Here is a 17,312-nt window from a genome sequence, read left to right as displayed (position 1 = left end):
CTGGCTCCTGGTTAATGGTGAAAAAAACCTTCTGTGGCAGTGAAGATCCCAAGTCTACCATTAAATCATCTGTGCATTACCATAGACCTTTAGTATTCTGTGTCCCTTTACTAAAAAAAAAATTAAAAATTAAAAATAGTGGTGAGAAGGAAAGGGAAAGGCAAAAGTACATTAGCAATATTTGCCAATAAAAATTTGCAAACCATCTACCAGGTAGACAGGACTTGGTCCAAAGCCCAACGACGTCAGTGGGCTGGGGATCAGGTCCTTATTCAGCTTTTGGAGCTAATTCATCTTTGAACTGACAACTGCATATTTAGGCTCCATGCATATCTTTGCCTCAAAGCTCTGTCCAGTCAAGTTTTGAATCCCTCCACAACCTGTCTGGGTCTCTGTCCACACTCATGATGAAAAACAATAAATTCTGCTATCTTAGATAAATGGAAGTGCACATTTTTTTTATTATTTTTTGAAAATCATATTAAAGATGTCATATGAAAGAAACTTAGGTTTGGCAACATCAAAACGGACACGGTGCTGAAATCTTTTGGCTTTTACACAAATGTGACAGTGGCTTGCAGAGAAATTCCTCACCTGATCCCTGGAATATGGAGTGTCCACTATGCGTTTGTCTGAGCATGCTGCTAGGAGAATCTTCATTGCATTTAACTGGAGCAATATTTCACAAGCCATGGTATCAAAGAAAGTAATATTGGCAAGAGCTGCTGAAGCCAGCAGGAAAACTTCACCTGATGAGGCTTCTTGGCACAGTTCTAGGAATGCAGAAAATAAGCTGAATAAAAGTCATTCCTTCATTGCAGCATTTAAAGGCAATATTTAAACATCTGCAACTTGAAGTAGTGATCTTATTAGCCAATATGAAGTTCATAAACATGGAGATAAAAAAAGGAAACAAAAAATATAAACTTAATTTTGTCAATTACATAGCATCATAGAGTGGTGTAGGGTGGAAAAGTCTTTTAAGATCATTGGCTCCAACCAAACCCAGCACTGCCCAGTCCACCACCAAACCATGTGCCCAACTCAACACAGCTTTTAATTACCTCCAGGGATGGCGACTCAAGCAGAGTCTGGGCAGAGTTTTCCATCACTTAACCCTTTCCATAGAGTAATTTTACCTGGCAAAACTTGAGGCCATTTACTCTTGTTCTATCACCTTTTACTTGGAAGAAGAGACCAACATCCACCTCACTACAACCTCTGATGAATGATATGCTCTACCTAGTATACCATTCTACTGGGAATATCTCACTGTTGTTCAAAATAAAGCTCAATATAACTAAATAAAATTAAATACAGGAGGCAGAAAGCTAACAGTATGAGAATAATAATGAGAAGCTATCTGTATGAGAATAATTCTATTATACATCTTCTTCTTTACAACAAAGTACATATACATGTTGCTTATCCCTAAATCTAATTCTCTGTAGTCAAAAATCATCCTGCATATTTTTCAACTTCAATAAGAAGTGTTGAAGAGACATCTATCTTTTAATCCCTTGTACATATGTTCTTTAACTAAGATGTGAATCACCTAGAAATGGGATTTCTGCATAGTTTAAAAATTAAATACTACTGTAATCAATTACTGAGTTATAAATATCACAAGGAAACTGGTGTGTGATTACTGAAATAGCTCTTGCAAAGTTATACATGTTCTATTTTTAATGCTTACATTTCTTGGGCAGAATATGTGCCACTAAAATTCCTGTGGAACTTAAACAGCAGCAACTGAGGAAATGATCCACCAGCTAATGCCTTCTGGATAGGCTGTTCAGATTGGCCCTTGACTGTGGTACACTATAATAACCAAGAAATAATCTAAAAAAAACCAGGTCAGATGCCACTGTCTACAACATAACCAAGCTCAGCACAGGTTAGTTCCACCTGCTGGATTCAGGGCACAAGCTTCTCCATTTTTTGCTGGACATCAGGAATAAATTGTTCCCTTGATTTCTGCATCACTGGTTGTGTTTGGGCCTTTTGGAGAATGCCTAAATACACCTCAGATAATACCCTGCCACCACAGAATCCTCACACACTCCTACTACACTTTTTTCCTTCTTAAAAACAAACCCCACAAAATCATGCATTCAAATGGAAGTGCTGCAGTTTAACTGTAACCACTGGGCTCACTAGAAAAAATTCCAAATGTACTGATTTATTATACATGAGAAATCAAACTAGAAGACCCAAAGAGTTCATTCTGATGCAGAGCTCTGGGAAACCGAATTTCCAGACTAGAGAAATGAAAATGCTTGAATGAAAGTTTCTGGTATTTGAGAGGGAGAGAACACAGTGCCAGAAATAAGATATTCCTCTCTTTAGCAATGAGAAATGTCATCTTGTTTTTCTAAATTATTCTCACTGACCCAGGTTAAGGAAAATCTTGCTGTTACCTTTGTCTCATTTTACCATGGATCAGGGGCCTAGACAAGAAAGACAGATCTTTTATTTTCTTGTAACAATACCAACAAATTACATGACACTCTACTTTTCCTCTGAATTACCATACGAATGCAGATGTAGTGGTGAGTTTGAGTTCTAGCAAATTGGAAAATACAACATAAAGATTAGCAGTTCTCAATATACCTCTTTTACAGACAAAAATCAGATGAGAAGATGCTTTGCTGAGTCTTTCTTGAGGCTCTTAAGACAGATTTTCACACAGATATTATTTTTACAAATATGCATAAATCTATTCACATGTAGCCTGGAGTAAAAAATATTATGTAACTGCAGAATTTTCTGTCTCAGAATTTAAAATTGTTATTTTATTTGTTAAGGAAAGTATGGTAAACATTATTTAGGGAATATTTCTAATGGAAGAGTCATACCCTAACCTGCTATTTTTAATGGACTCAGAAGTCCTGTAGTAAACTTACTGACAAGTGCTGTCACGATTTCTTCCATATTTTCCAGAAAGCTGCTGAGATGCTGAGTGAACGTGAGATGTGGAGATGTGATCTGGGCAATTACTGCTGCTGCTTCTGCATGAGTAGCTTCAGAATGGCTGGTGTCAGTGAGGATGTCAGCCAGGCACAGGATCCCATCAACCTAGGGAGAAACAATGGGTAGAAGTTAGAAATACTATAGGAAGCACTTTTGCAACCAAAGATGGTTTTCCATTTGTCTTTTCTTGGCGTTGACTAAACTACTCAATTTATTTTCAGAAATAACTTAAACTTGGTGGCCTTTGTGTTGCAGGAAGTTGCAGTTTAGCAAATACAAATGAGTTCAGCATATGAGTTTGTTGTCCTGCCAAAAGTCTTGCAGTTCCTTCTCACTTAATGGTTCTGTGAAATTGATTTTGGTCCAGCAAAGTTTTTTCTGACAGACATCTAAAGTTAAACATAAATTCAAGAATAAGCTGTGATAAGCAAATGTTAATTGCTACTCTGCCTCATACTAGGCCTCAGGCTCTACTACAAGACTCAAACCCGAGTGTGCACTAAGGTCTAAATAGACTTTTTTGCCACTTTTCCCTGAAATTGTCACAAAGCAAACACAGGATCAAAGGTGCTCCTGATGAACTTGCACAGCACTTCTATTAAAGCCAGGTCCACACATCCCTTGCTTACTTCAAAGGGAAACAGAAAAATGAGAAATGACAAGTTTATGCTTGTAGAGTGTTTGAAGTGTCCTTACACAGTTCAGGCAGACAGATCATACACACACATATAGGTTTAAATTATAGGAGACCCACTGGCACAATGAAAGACAGCAACAGGGCACATCCATTGGGACCATTGTTAGCAGCAAAACGCAGCAAGGGAGTGTTCTCTGTGTACAGGGGCACAATGTGTGAATTTCCAGATCTACAGCAATGTGTTTCTCCCCATATAACATAGCCCTGAACAACTTATCACCTTGACAAGCAAGTAGTTAGAACACAGGATCATTTAGGATGTGAAAGACCTCCAAGATCACTGGGTCCAACCAAAAGCTGAACACCAGACGTGGCACTCAGTGCTGTGGCAGTCATGGTGACTGCACCACCTCCCTTGGGCAGTACATTCTAAAGCTTGACAATCCTTTCCATGAAGAATTTTTCCTGATGTCCAGCCTGAGCCTTCCCTGGTGCAGCTTGAGGCCGTTTCCTCTTGACCTGTGCTGACTCCCACCTTGCTCCACCCTCCTTTCACTGAGCTGCAGAGAATGTTAAGGTCTCCCCTGAGCCTCCTTTTCTCCAGGCTAAACACCCTCAGCTCTGGACACTTTAGAAATACAAAGAGGAGTTAAGAAGGCTTAGTACTGAAATGTACTTCAGCACTCAAACAAAAAACAAACCCACATTTGTGTTGTACACTTGCTCTTAGCTCTGTCGCTCAGACTGCGTTCTGTCAATTCAAAGCTTCTTCACAATGTCCATGTTAAGTCTTATCCATTATCTTCAAAAAATATTTAGCAAATTAGTATTTAGCAAATCTCTTTTTCTCCTTGTTTCTATTTGTTAACATAGAATGTTGAGTTATCTTAATTACACGTCCTGCAATGAATTAAATTTTTTGATAATCACTGACATTTACTGTATTTTAAGCATACTTTGCATATTTTAAGCAAATCTCTCAGATAGGAGTAAAAAATACTCTCTGTAAGATTATTCACTAGGATGAAGTTTTTAATAGGGAACAGACTATATCATTGAAACTCTAGCAACACAGATAAATATAAAAGAAATTGTATCTCTATTTTTCCTCAGATCACAAATGGTATTTATCATAGAAGCTCTAGTACTGGCAAAAAGAGAAAGAAGAAATTTTCAATGCTAAACTTTTTCTTGACAAGCTTTCAACATTAATCTACCTACAGCAAAATATTTCCTCCTAGTTATGGCAGAATTCTCCAGCTTGAAGCAGCAGATTCACATAATTCACTGGGCTTCAAGGTATATTAATAGATCTCAGTGTCAAGAATTAATCCATGTCCTCACAAGATGATTTAGTACCCAAAGTGTGCTAGACAATATCATATGCAAAACCCCACAATTTTATCATTTTGAAATCTCCCCAGATCACAGCTTGTTTGAGATCCAAAGGATGCTAATAACAGGCAGTATGAAAACTTAAACATACTCCAAGACATTAAAAAAATACTTCACAAGAAACTTATTCTAAGACCCACTTCAGTCTTCAGCTCTAAATTTACTGCTTAAAATTCACTTGGCCAACTTATATTCAATGATCCTGAGAAATGATTTAAGAGTACTTTTATGCTGTTTGAGAGCAGGTAATGGCTTATGAAAGACAGGTACAAGAACATCATTAGATTTTTCTATCACCAGTAATTGTGCAAATCTACATTAATAATACAAGCTTCTAAAAATAAAGGGCTGTACTCAAATTTTAAATCACAAATTTGATTTCATTATTTGCTAAGTAATAGTTTTTGGAAACTGTATGTTGCTGAATTGTGAATAAAAAAAGCAGATAGGATTTTATTCAACACAAAGATAAATGACATAGTTTGGGTCTGTGAAATCTAGTAGTTAGTCTCCTTCCTTTTCAGAAACATGTAAAATACTGACAAATTCAGGCTAAAATTTGCTCCATACATTTTTTCGTCTCATCTTAAATATAGAAAATAAAATAATTCTACTTCAACAGGCAACCCCATTTATAAGTGTCTAGCAATAAATTTTAAAATGACAGGGGAACAATCTAATAAAAGCACTTTAACATCCAAAAAGAAATTGCTGCTCAAAGCATTTTTATAATTAGGTTTCGCACTGAAAGGAACTTTGGATGGCTGCCCTGTTTTCTGTTTAATTTTGGTGAAGTAATCAGCTAAATGTCAAATCTGTTCATCACCTTGGCAATACAAAAGAACCAGTTAGCCAGATAATGCAAACAAATGAATTCCATGAATGCAACAAGATGCTGTGGAGCCCCTGCATTTGAGGAATGGCATTCAGTAAACGCTTGATCACTAATATTTCAGTATTGATAACTGGAAAAATGCCAGGAACTTACATCCTTATGAGCATAGCCCTGTTGTAGAAACTTAATCCAAGTGACAAAATAAATGTGTGACCATGTTACTGCATAGATCAAGTCTTCTGAAAGGAAATAATTTATTTTTTCCTACAACAGGAATGAATGAGTTCTGGGGCAAGAGTCTTCTTTTTTCAGTATACCTGTCCTTCCTCCTAAAAATAAATAAAACTAAGCATTTGTTAAAGATACCAATACAGAACTCGGGATGAATTACACTAATGACTTCATGATTTGAAATATTACACACAACAGCAATCTTAACTCTCTGCTTCCCATAAGGGGGTTTAAGGCAGTTTTATCATGCTACTCTGGGAACCAAGACCCATCTCCTTCCTCTTAGTAATGTCCATGTTCATTTGTAAAAAATGCTGCTCAAGGCCTTTCCTCATAGCATGACTTTCCTACCATTCCTGTTTGCTCACTTAATGTTCAGATGATCCCTACATATCGGTAAAACTTTGGTCAAAACTTTTTTTTTTTTTGCCTTCTCTAAATTGATCTCCAGAGTGATTTAGTGAGTCTTACAGGCATCTGTCACCTGATTTTCCACTGCCAAATCCATGGATAACACTATCAGCCTAAATCTGGGTGCTTCTGGTAAGAAGATGCACCAAATTTCAAAGCAGTTTTACAGAAGAATAAAATGGAGATGTTGAGATCTAGAGGTAGGGCAGCAAATGTGGAAGCAATATCACAAAGGGGGTCACCCCTTAAACAATCTCAGCTTTCCCAGAGAAGAATTTCAAAAGCAGAGGCTGCACCCAACAGTCAAGAACTGATAGATCAGAGCTGGGTGTCTTCTATCCTTTCACACATGCTCCTCCTACCTGAAGGCCAGGACAGGTTAACTATGTGGGTGAAGACATGAACATTAGCAGGGCAAACCAAATATATAAAGGTGGATAAAAACTCAAGCACATCAAAATTTATGGGATGAGGATGAGGATAACTGTGAAAGAAGACAGGGAGGGAGGATTATCATATTCATCCAGCAAAACCCATATACTGTTATTTTAATGACTTGTTACCAAGTAATGGAATTAAATGAGATGATATAGTAACAAAGTGATGCCATTAAAACATCCCCAAATATAATCCCAAGTAATCCAAACTACTGCAACAATTCCATGGCAGCAGCAGTGACCAGTGAACAAAACTGCAATGATTTTTATAAGTAAAGCTGTAAAAGAGTGGCCATGGCACCCAATTTATAAGCCCCATTTTGTACATATGGAATAATGTGGGGCTGAATAGAGTTTGAACAGCTCCCAGCTCTATCTTTGATACTTCTGTCAATAATGTAGCTTTGTATCTAAACTAGCAGTGAGTTGTGCTTTGGTTTGTAGCAGCTTTGACTATAGCTTCCCTTTAAAACTTCCTTCTTTCAGATGTGGTCGAGCTGATGAAGAGATATTTGTTCTTTCTGGCGTTTATCCATCAAAGAGAAGTGTAAAGTTGATGTAGGAATGTTGTTATGTAAGAGACATAAGAGAAAAGACATTTGGCTATATCAGCTTGAAGGATGCATTAAATGAGGCAATGCCTGAGTAGCAACCTTAACTCAATGTTGCAGGGAGAAAGAAAGTGCAGAGCAAGATGAAATGAGAAGTTCCTTACTCTGGACTGTCTAGGAGTCGAAAGATAAATCCTGTGCAATCCCTATGAAACCAAGAGGAAGCAGCCCTGCACCTCAGAATTCATGTTCCTCTGTGCTCAGAGATGCTCTAAGCTTGTTGCAGATAAAAAGTACATAATGGTTGTCAAAAGATAATAGAGAATAAGTCAATTTACAGAAAGGATGGACAAAAATCAGTAAGATCGACATCCAGACTTCTCTTTTGTCTTTACTTCCAGGATAAGAGAACAGCTGGCTTTGAACTCCCTCAATATTGAGGACTGATATGAAGGGTAAGATAGTATTTTAAAGTGTTTTTGTGGTTGATAAAAGAAACAGGCACTGCACTGCTACTAGCCTAGCAACATCCACATATTCCCGATAAATCACAGCTTACATTGCTTCAAACTACTCTCTACAACCATAGTGAAACACCCAGGGATAAGCTCAGCTTTCCTGATCTACTCCTCCAATGTGACATCCTTCCATCTCTACAGGATAAGCACTGAGTGGCTACAAGGGGAATGAGAAGAGACTACACAGGAATTCACTTGCAGTTATGCAGAAATCCTTTGTAGTGCAGGCAGGTGTTCACAGAATTGGGATGCATTGATAAAACAGAGGGAAAACCACTGGTCACAAACAAGCACAGTGGCTGGGGGGCAGAAAAAAGACATTTGCAATGACCCTTGTATTCAATATTTGTTACATTTTCTTTCTCCTATTCTGTCAAACAATCCCAGTAATGACTATGTTACCTGTAGAGTCAGGACCCTGTAAGAATAAGGAAGAACTATTTATGCTCACATATTTATAAAGATTAAATTCTTGAAGTTATGCAACACATGACACCAAATATTTCTCAGGTTTTTGTGCCCTACATTTTTGAGTGCTGGATACAGTGGTTTGTTTTTAAACTGCAAGAATCTATTCCTATTTGTAGGGTTTTCTTGGTAGCTATACCTGCATTACAGATTCCAGAAAGTACATGTTTGTTCCTTTTAAATAATGGATATGGCTTTATACATTATATTTTGGGGTCTGAAATCCATTAAAATGAAGCCACATAGACCCAAAAAAGGACTTGTCAACAAGATGAGAGGAGCTGTCAAGTGGTGTACAAGAATGCTGAACAAGATACTGGGACCTGAAATCTGAATTAAGGAGTCATTTTCACATAGCCCTCATTTTTATTTATTCTGGGGGATCATAGTCTGAGAAAAGGAAAAATACCCACCTCAACTAGTCCTATAAACAATCAGGGGCTCCAGGTTATGTGTAGCAGGACACTCCAGAAAATGAGATGTGCTCCCGAAAAAAAACACGCTCCAGTCATCTACTTTTAAATAAATAATGTCACAGACACTTCATGGTGTGAGGATATATTCTCCAACACCTGGTGCCTGGCATTTAAAAACAAGGACACTCTTTCAACGTGTTTGATTACTTTGTATCATCTAGGTTTTGATATGACACCATGATTTTTATTTTCAAGTGTCTCTTGGTTTAGCTCTTCATGAAGAAAAAAAAATCTCATACACATCACATTTTTAGAGGAATTTTATTCTATTATGATAATGAGAAAGGGTCTGTAGCCAAAAAGAGCAGCATGGAGGTCACAGCCACTCATTATCATCTAATCTAACTCTTCATAGTGTCTTTCCTCTCTCAGGAAAGACAATCTTCTTGCTAGAATTCTGGATTTGTTCAAGTAAAAAATTTGAAACCTTAATTATGCTGCAGATTTAATTAATAATTTTAATAATCCCTGTTGTTATTATTACTGTAATTTCACATACAGCTTCTCTCATTGAATTAAAATTCTTGACCAGGTGTATACCATTATGACTTGCACAAATACCACCCTACTCCATTCTCAAACTGAGTCAATGGAAACACCACAGTAGAAAGCAGATTTACTTTAGAGAGGTAGAGAAAGTGAGAAATGGACATGCATAGGATGTTTTAATTTCTTTTAAACATGAGGTTTTTGCAAACACTTTAACAAAAAAGATCCTTATGCAAACAATTTTCCTGCAAACATTTCTCTTTTCAATGGTGTCAGTCAGCTTAGCCTAAAAAATACCCACTCTCTAAAATGCAAGACTTCAGCAGTATTTGAATCATATATACACTAATCAAATGCACTACAATATTTATACAATGCAATGAATTAAATATACACAGTAACTTGCTCAGAAAAATGTTTTTATGTCTAAATTCACATACTTACCAAAGCTGACTCAGTGCTTTACTCATATTTCTCTTCCCAAAATTTCTGTTGCTTTTAAGAACAGCACGATGAGGCACCAAGCATTAATAGAATTGTTTGCTACATTCATTACTTCACAATGGCTGTTCAATTATTTTAATAAATTATTTTAAATAAATTAGCTCCAGAACCAACCTTGGATGTGCCAGATTTTTATTGGCAGAGAATTTTTACAAGCAAATTATAGAGTTTTATGATACCCATTTATAATGAAAACACTCACAGTACTTTAGCTGTAAAACTTTTAGTGAGCAACTCAATAAGAGTCCATTCATGTTGTAATAACAACAGAGGAAACTGCTACCCTTATTTAAACAAAAAATTCAAAAAAAGTGAAAAAGGGGCAGTTTTCATCAGTGAAAATTGATAGAACTTTATTGGCTACAGCAGACCCAAGGTTCCTCTCCTGACAGTTAGGTAAATCTCCTTGGGTCTCCTGCAAACACTGATTTATGTCTATGACTGCAGTGGCAATAAAATAATTTCAGAATTGCTTTAAGCCTAAGAAATGCAAGTTTAAGATTGGCTGTTCACATACAGTCTTTATGAGCAGTCAGAGGTCTACAAGGAGTCACCAGGGAAAGTGATCTCAGATGTTTTTCTCTCCATTAGCACCTTCCAGTGCTGATCTTTGGTCAAACACAGTTGCTACATTGATTCTATATCAGAAGAAATAAGGACAATCCTAAGACATTGAGAAAACTGAGCATTTTTACAAGCTGAATTTTGATTTTTCTTCTACTCAATGTTCTTTGCTGCCTTAACAGGTCTCAACAAAGAGAACCACTCTTATGAATTATAATAAACACATATATTTTGAGTTAAGCTAATGTTTGAACTAGGAGGAACAAAACCACACATTTTGTTACACTTTCAGTAGAGATTGTTCTTCCAACATATGAAAATCCAAGGATTAGTACCATGCAGCACTTTGATACTGGGGCAATTACAATCTGCATTCAAAATCTTATTTCCAACTCAGCTTTTTTTCTTAAGCTGATCTCACATCAGAAAAACAGGTCAGAACGGGCTGAAATTGAATTTGTCTAGTGAGCAGACTCCAGCTTCAATAGCCCAGGATCCTCTCCAAGTATTTTGGATAGATAAATGTGGAAGTGTTATGTTATGGCAAAGATAAAGCCTCAATTTGCTTTACTTTAGCTGCACAGATCTGGGAAAACAAATATGTTGTTTAGGAAAATTCCAAACACTGTTCTGATTCTGTCATCCAGTCACTGCCTGTTTTTCTAATATTGTCCCTAATCCTTAAACCAGTTTTCTCATTCTTAGAAAAATGCAAGGGATGTTATGACAGAAGGAATATAACAACTACAAAGTACTAAATATTAGCACTCAAGGTTCACTTCTCAGAGCAGTAAAAACTCTCATTCCATATTTCAAACCAACTGAATCCCCCAAATCTGTAAATCTCAAGTCTGGACTAGAAATTTCACATGACCAAGCTGCATTCTGCCATCTGCCAGTCCATAAAGAACAGAAGAGGAGCCACTGCAGGTGTCCACAGACTGGTGTTGGGTTTCTCCTGGATCCAGGAGAGCTCCCAGGATCTGTTCTGTTTCAGAGGAATCAAAGACAACACAATTGGACAGTTTATTGCAGTGATATTATTATTAATTGCAGTGATACTAGAGAAGTGTGACAGCTAGGTTTCTGAGGTATATACACCTCACTCTGCAACCAGAGCTACTGAATCCTTGAGGCCAAAGAACGTAACTTTAAATCAAAATGTATCAGACTTTTAGAAAGAACTCAAATTCGAGGCATACAGTGGAAAGAAAACACCATTTTGAAGACCAAAAGGCATTCTAAGCCTTGCCTAGAATGAAACTATTTACTAGAATTTCTCCTGAAACTGTCCTGTGCAGTCCTCATTCCCAAAAGCATTAACAAACAAAATCTATGTCATTTGGTAGGCAATCTAATCTAGAATAACTCAGACTGTAAATAAAATATTTCAATGGAAACATTTTTCCAATATTTCATCTCTACAGCTGACAAAGAACAAAAGGAAGAAAGAACAGTGGACATTCAATTTGTATTAGCATCATGTCTCAGAGTACAAATATGTCCAACTTCACTGAGCAGCATGCAGAATCCTGGTCATATCCTTCTCACCCTTGGGAAAGTGTAATGAAAGCACTGAATGCACTGAAATGAAATGATGACAACTGCTAGGGAAAAGCCACTGCAAAGTCTGAGCTATGTCTCTGCCATATTTTTTACCAAAGATGAATTTAGCATATTTTTTTGAAATTTACTTTGACTGATGTCTGATGAGGAAAGTAAACCATATAAAGCAAGATTCAACATAAACAAATTATACCAAATTCGTAGCCAATAAATGCAAATGACTTTTAAAAATATCCCCCATGTTGCTTATAATTAGATTAGTAGCCTCCAAACAAAAAGTTCAGGGTAGTTTCTCTTACCTGTTTTCTTTTCCTCTCTGCATAAGAGGAAGAGATGTTCTAGTAAAGCTCATTTAAAACTGTCTTGAAGGGAGTCTCTTGTCTGCTAAGAATTCTTGGTTCTCTCACATTCCACAAATGAGAAGCATGCCTCAGGCTTGGTTTCACCCAAAATGCGTGAAAAGTGCCTTGCAGCTGAGTCGTATTAATGACAAACTGAAGGTTTAGCATTCTTCAGTGAAATTAGGAGCCTTCAATAAAAGTCCTTGCAACTAGACCTAGTTAAGCTAAGAACTGTTCCACATCCCATATTGTCCCAAATGTCACTGTAGGTCTTTACAGGTATGAACACTCTCAGACTGCCTAGGCATTTTGGTGTTCTGTGCACAACATCTGCTCTAAAGCTCTGTATAAAAACCTAAACAGCAGTTGTTGTATTGAACACGTGGGCTTTTGTCTTCAAAATATTTGTAGAACTGCCAGTTTTTGAAGCAGCTCTCTGTGTGTACCTACAACAGTTTGAATCTTTGGGGTTTTGTCTTTGACTTTTTGATTTTTATTAACACCCATATCAAATACCAATAGCATTTATTTCCATATTGCTTCCCATCAAAATAACTTCCATATTGCAAAGATTCACCACGAACTCTGGAGATTCATTAGTCCCATCACTGAGCAAAGATATTTCTAAAGCAAAGTAGATCCAAACCACCTTCTAGATGGTCCTTGCCATGAGAGAAAGCTAATTCTTCCCACTCTTAATGCAGAAAACATGCAGAATAGCTCTGTCATCTCCATTGCCAACCACCATGGACAAGCTGTCTAGCAGCCACAGAGATGCTGGCTGGCCTTTTACTGGCACTTATGGCTTAGATCCTTAGTTTTAAGGAAGAGCAACTTAAACCAGAAGTAAAATACAGGAGTCACTACAAAGATGAATGGCCAAAGTAAGTGCAAGCACCTATTTCAAAGCCTTAAGGATTTTTAAGGACAGTGCAAATGTTTTTGTTCAAAATAATTGGCCACTAACCATTCTTCTTAAAGGAAAAAACACCAACAATCTAATCAGTCAACTTTTAATGAGTTTTAACTGATCTCTCAATTCAATTATAAATCTTTATCCATGTTACTGAAAAGGTTTTTGATTGTTATATCCTTTCCTATCTCCCTCTCTCAGTTATTTTCTCTTTATTTGAACCATAAAATACTACTTTTTGGTATAGGCTTACTCTATTTTTTAGGCCTAGAAGGATCAGAAATCAGCACTCATACCTTCTTTAGTAACCAAGAGAGAAAAAAAAGGGGAAAAAAATCCAGTGTCATCTTGACTTAAAATCACTTCCTTTGGCATTACCACTTTCAGCAATTGTCATTCTTTGTCTTTTGTTTTTTGTGGTTTTTTTTCTGTAAGCAAAATCAATTGTAATTACATAAGTATGTCTCAATTACCTGTCCTATTTTTTTGGGCTGGTAGTCCTGATCTGGTTAATTTGACTTCTTTGTCCTAATGTCTTATCCAATGCCCCAGGTCCTAAGAGCCTTACCTTCATACATTTTGTGGCAAGTGCTTCATTTTTGCTGGTCAATACAATACATAAATTCTACTAGCAGGAGAATGTGCTAAAAATCAGATGTAAGTGTGTTATTTCATGTTTAAAGGAGCTTGAAGGGAAGAGGAACCAAAGGAGAGCAGCAAACACAGAATTTTTACTCAGAGTAACATCAATGTCAGTAATACACTGGCAAAGTTGGTAAAATAAAGGTGCAGGGTATGTTTCTCAGCCTCATCTGATACAGCCACACAGAAATCCATGGGCTGGAAAATTCTAACACTGCCAGTTCCCTGGGGCACAAATCATCAAAAAATCCTTTTCTCAACGAGGAGAAAAGTAATTTGTCACGACCTTTAAATACATAAATAAATATAACTAACAGGAGTAGGAAGTCAGTCATGTGTCTTCATCCATGAATATTTCCTAGGTGAGATCCTGTGACTTGTAACCCAGTTCCTTTTCCAGGATACAGGATGAGACAGGAGCAATCTTTAGTAACTAAAAGGTGACTTAAGCCTTCTAATTATTTTTCTCAGAACAAATCAACTATTTTGCTCAAAAATAAATTGTAAGCTTATTCTAAAGCTCTTTGGCCGTCTCTTTTGTTATAATTGCTTCTTCAGCATAGAAAGTGGTAAAACATCATGTTTGGATCAGCTGTGAAGTTCACATTACACATCTGGGGGAGGTTCTTACTCCTGAGTAACTTAATTTCCCTCTCATATACTGTGCTATGATAAAAATGAAGACAAAAACTTACTTACCTACAGCCACATAGTATGTGGATATAGGCCATTACAATAATGATACTTATTATCATTCAAATGAATTTTCATTTCTCCAGAAATGGAGTGTTTTTCAGACTGAATAATAACCAGATCAACAGGAAGTCCTGGAAGGTGTTTTCCTGCATCCAGCGACTCTTTGCAGATCTAGAATAATTCCAGCATGGACAAAATGCCAAAGCATCCAGTGCTTGTAATGAAAGGCTAAAATAAATGCAGAGGGCAGAGAGTGCTAAAGCAGTTAAGGATGGGCATTTTCTAGGAACTCAGATCATCATTCTCATTCATCACATTTTTGTGATCTTATGAGTAGACCACCATATAACAGGAACTGAAATCTCAGCTCGACAGCACCTTGTATGCAGGAACATTAATTCATTCCATTCTCTCTAGCGCTACATGTCAGTTATTCCCAAATCCCTGTTCATCAGAACTGTCTGCAATACATAGCCTCACACCTGAGAAAGCAATAACCAGAAGATGACAAAAGCAGGTAGGCTCATTCCCCATGGAGCAGCATGGGCAGTAAATAATTCATTTTCAGAGTTGAAATGGTAGTTCATTCATTTTGTAACATTTTGAGGACTCCACACTGAGAGGGGTTGTTCTGCTTACAGCTTATTATTAGTGCCCATTTACTTTTAGTGGTGCTGCTGTTAGCATTACCTGAATTTAAAGCTTGAAGACATTTTCCCTTAGTAATTCCTTCCCTACCTGACACTTGGCATTCCTCCTGTTCTCAAATCATCTCTCATGCACCTTGCAGCCTTTTCAGATTGAAACTGAACAAGGAGCCATGCTTTTCCTTCTGATCCTCCTTTCCCCCGTGTACACGTCCTGCTCCTTGTGTTCTCTCCAAGCTTTTCAGGCTGATACTGTCACTATCCAGGCAGTATTCTCAGGGCAGCAGGAATAGAAGGCATTTCCCCCCACTCTCCCAAGGATGCTCTTGCATTAGATGTTGTTTAAGAATGTTTTCTTTAATCAGTGCAGTTAAGGTGTTACATACTTAAGGCATAATTGTTGATTACAACACTCCTGTTGTAAATCCAAGTTGTTGTGAACAGATAAGAGAACCTAATTTTTTTGGATTAAAAGCCCATTTGACATGGCTTGCCTTGATTTAGGAGGATGTTTCAGTGGTGCATAGCTTTGGTCCTCATAAACCTGTCTTCCCAAATCCCCTGCTGCCTTCCTGAGCACAGGACAGATTTGGGAAGACCATACCCAGGAGCAGCACAAAACTTTGCTGTAATTCCAGCCTCCACTGGGTGCCACTATTGCATAGCACAATGTGTCAACAGCCCGGCAAAACTGACTTTTAACTTGTGCTTCCCTCACCTGAAGTTTTCAGATCATACGCAGAGAATTATCACTTGTTTTTTATGACCTTAAAACGCCACGTGATAATCATTTTATTGATTATATAATCAATATGGATGATTTAATTCTTCCTAGATCTCTACAGCTGGCAAAAATGCTTAGATTCTTTCCTGATTTTATGCTTGAATAAGCCTTTTTGCCCTATGTGTGGATCTCTTCCTCCATGCTGACTGACAATCAATTTAGCCCTCTATTTCGCTCGATCTTTTTTAATCTCCCTGCAGAGGGCCTGGATTAGATAACCTTTAAAAGTCTCTTCCAGCCCAAATTATTCTATTGCTCTATGTCTCCATCTAAAGTGCTTTGATGACAGCTTAAGCAGCACAAGGGTAAAATCTTACCATAGACCTGCAGATACCTTAAAAACACTCACTTAGTGCTCTTAAACTGTGTGCACATCCCAAGAATGGCAATAACACTGAAAATCAGACAACTTTTAAATTAATAGCAATTAAGTATTAGTTTTATGGGGTGGATTTAATTTGCCATTTGATGGTACATGGGTGTGCACAACTTGATAGATTCTATTCTGGTGATTCAAGCTGTAATCTAAAAAGACTGAAATTTAATGTTATGAATCACTTTTTAAAATCCTTGGCAGACAATTCAATCGCCTTTGCTCTATTTCACGTTATCCCAGTTCTTGTATTTTGCTTTATTTCCTTTTCCCAGGCCTCAAATAAGTAACTAATGAAAAAACTAAGTAATATCAATTAATATATTAAGCAATAAAAATACTTACATATATACATTATATTAATATATTCCATTATCTATATAGTTTAGTCTATAAACAAATATTACCTAATGGAGTGCTTTGAGAGCTTACAGAACACATGCAAAATTCTTCCAGGCAAAATACTGCTAGAAGGAGATTTTCATGCCAGCCTTCCATCCTGGAATGATTTGTTATCCTCCTCATTTGGCAAAGCTGACATAACCACAATTGTTTGAAGCTGCTGAAGATGGGGAAAGCAGTGTCTCAATGTTTATTAAGTCTACTTTTGTAACTTGGTCCTTCCTCTCACTCCTCTCAACACTCATAGACAGTGACACTTATAAGTACAGAAACATCTATAGTCACTGGCCTTTGGAAGGATCTCAGCCTTTTCTAGCAGAGATCCAAAATACTTCCTTGAAATCTGCTATATTCTGACACAGGGTTTACTGCAAACAGAAGCTTGATCGACTCTGCCCAATATTGTTTATATTATCACAGAGATGGGCAAAAAAAGGACATGTAAGCTTTAGTCTGGCA

At 37.1% G+C, this 17,312-nt stretch overlaps 1 protein-coding gene across 10 annotated transcripts in view; it reads right to left on the bottom strand.

Moving 5' to 3' along the window:
- Positions 1 to 17,312, bottom strand: part of INSC (INSC spindle orientation adaptor protein) — a 130,922-nt gene that overhangs the window by 17,406 nt on the left and 96,204 nt on the right. For all 10 annotated transcript variants that reach the window (XM_023928634.2, XM_023928633.2, XM_086895426.1 and 7 more), the window contains 2 exons: positions 2,907 to 3,078; positions 595 to 773 (listed from right to left, as the gene is read on the bottom strand). In XM_023928634.2, coding sequence (XP_023784402.2) covers positions 595 to 773; positions 2,907 to 3,078 — 351 coding nt within the window. The remainder of the gene's footprint in view (positions 1 to 594; positions 774 to 2,906; positions 3,079 to 17,312) is intronic.

The sequence above is a fragment of the Cyanistes caeruleus genome, chromosome 6, assembly GCF_971803275.1.
Source record: "Cyanistes caeruleus chromosome 6, bCyaCae1.hap1.1, whole genome shotgun sequence".
Classification (NCBI taxonomy): Eukaryota; Metazoa; Chordata; class Aves; order Passeriformes; family Paridae; genus Cyanistes; species Cyanistes caeruleus.
This window is presented reverse-complemented; position numbering and strand designations above follow the sequence as displayed.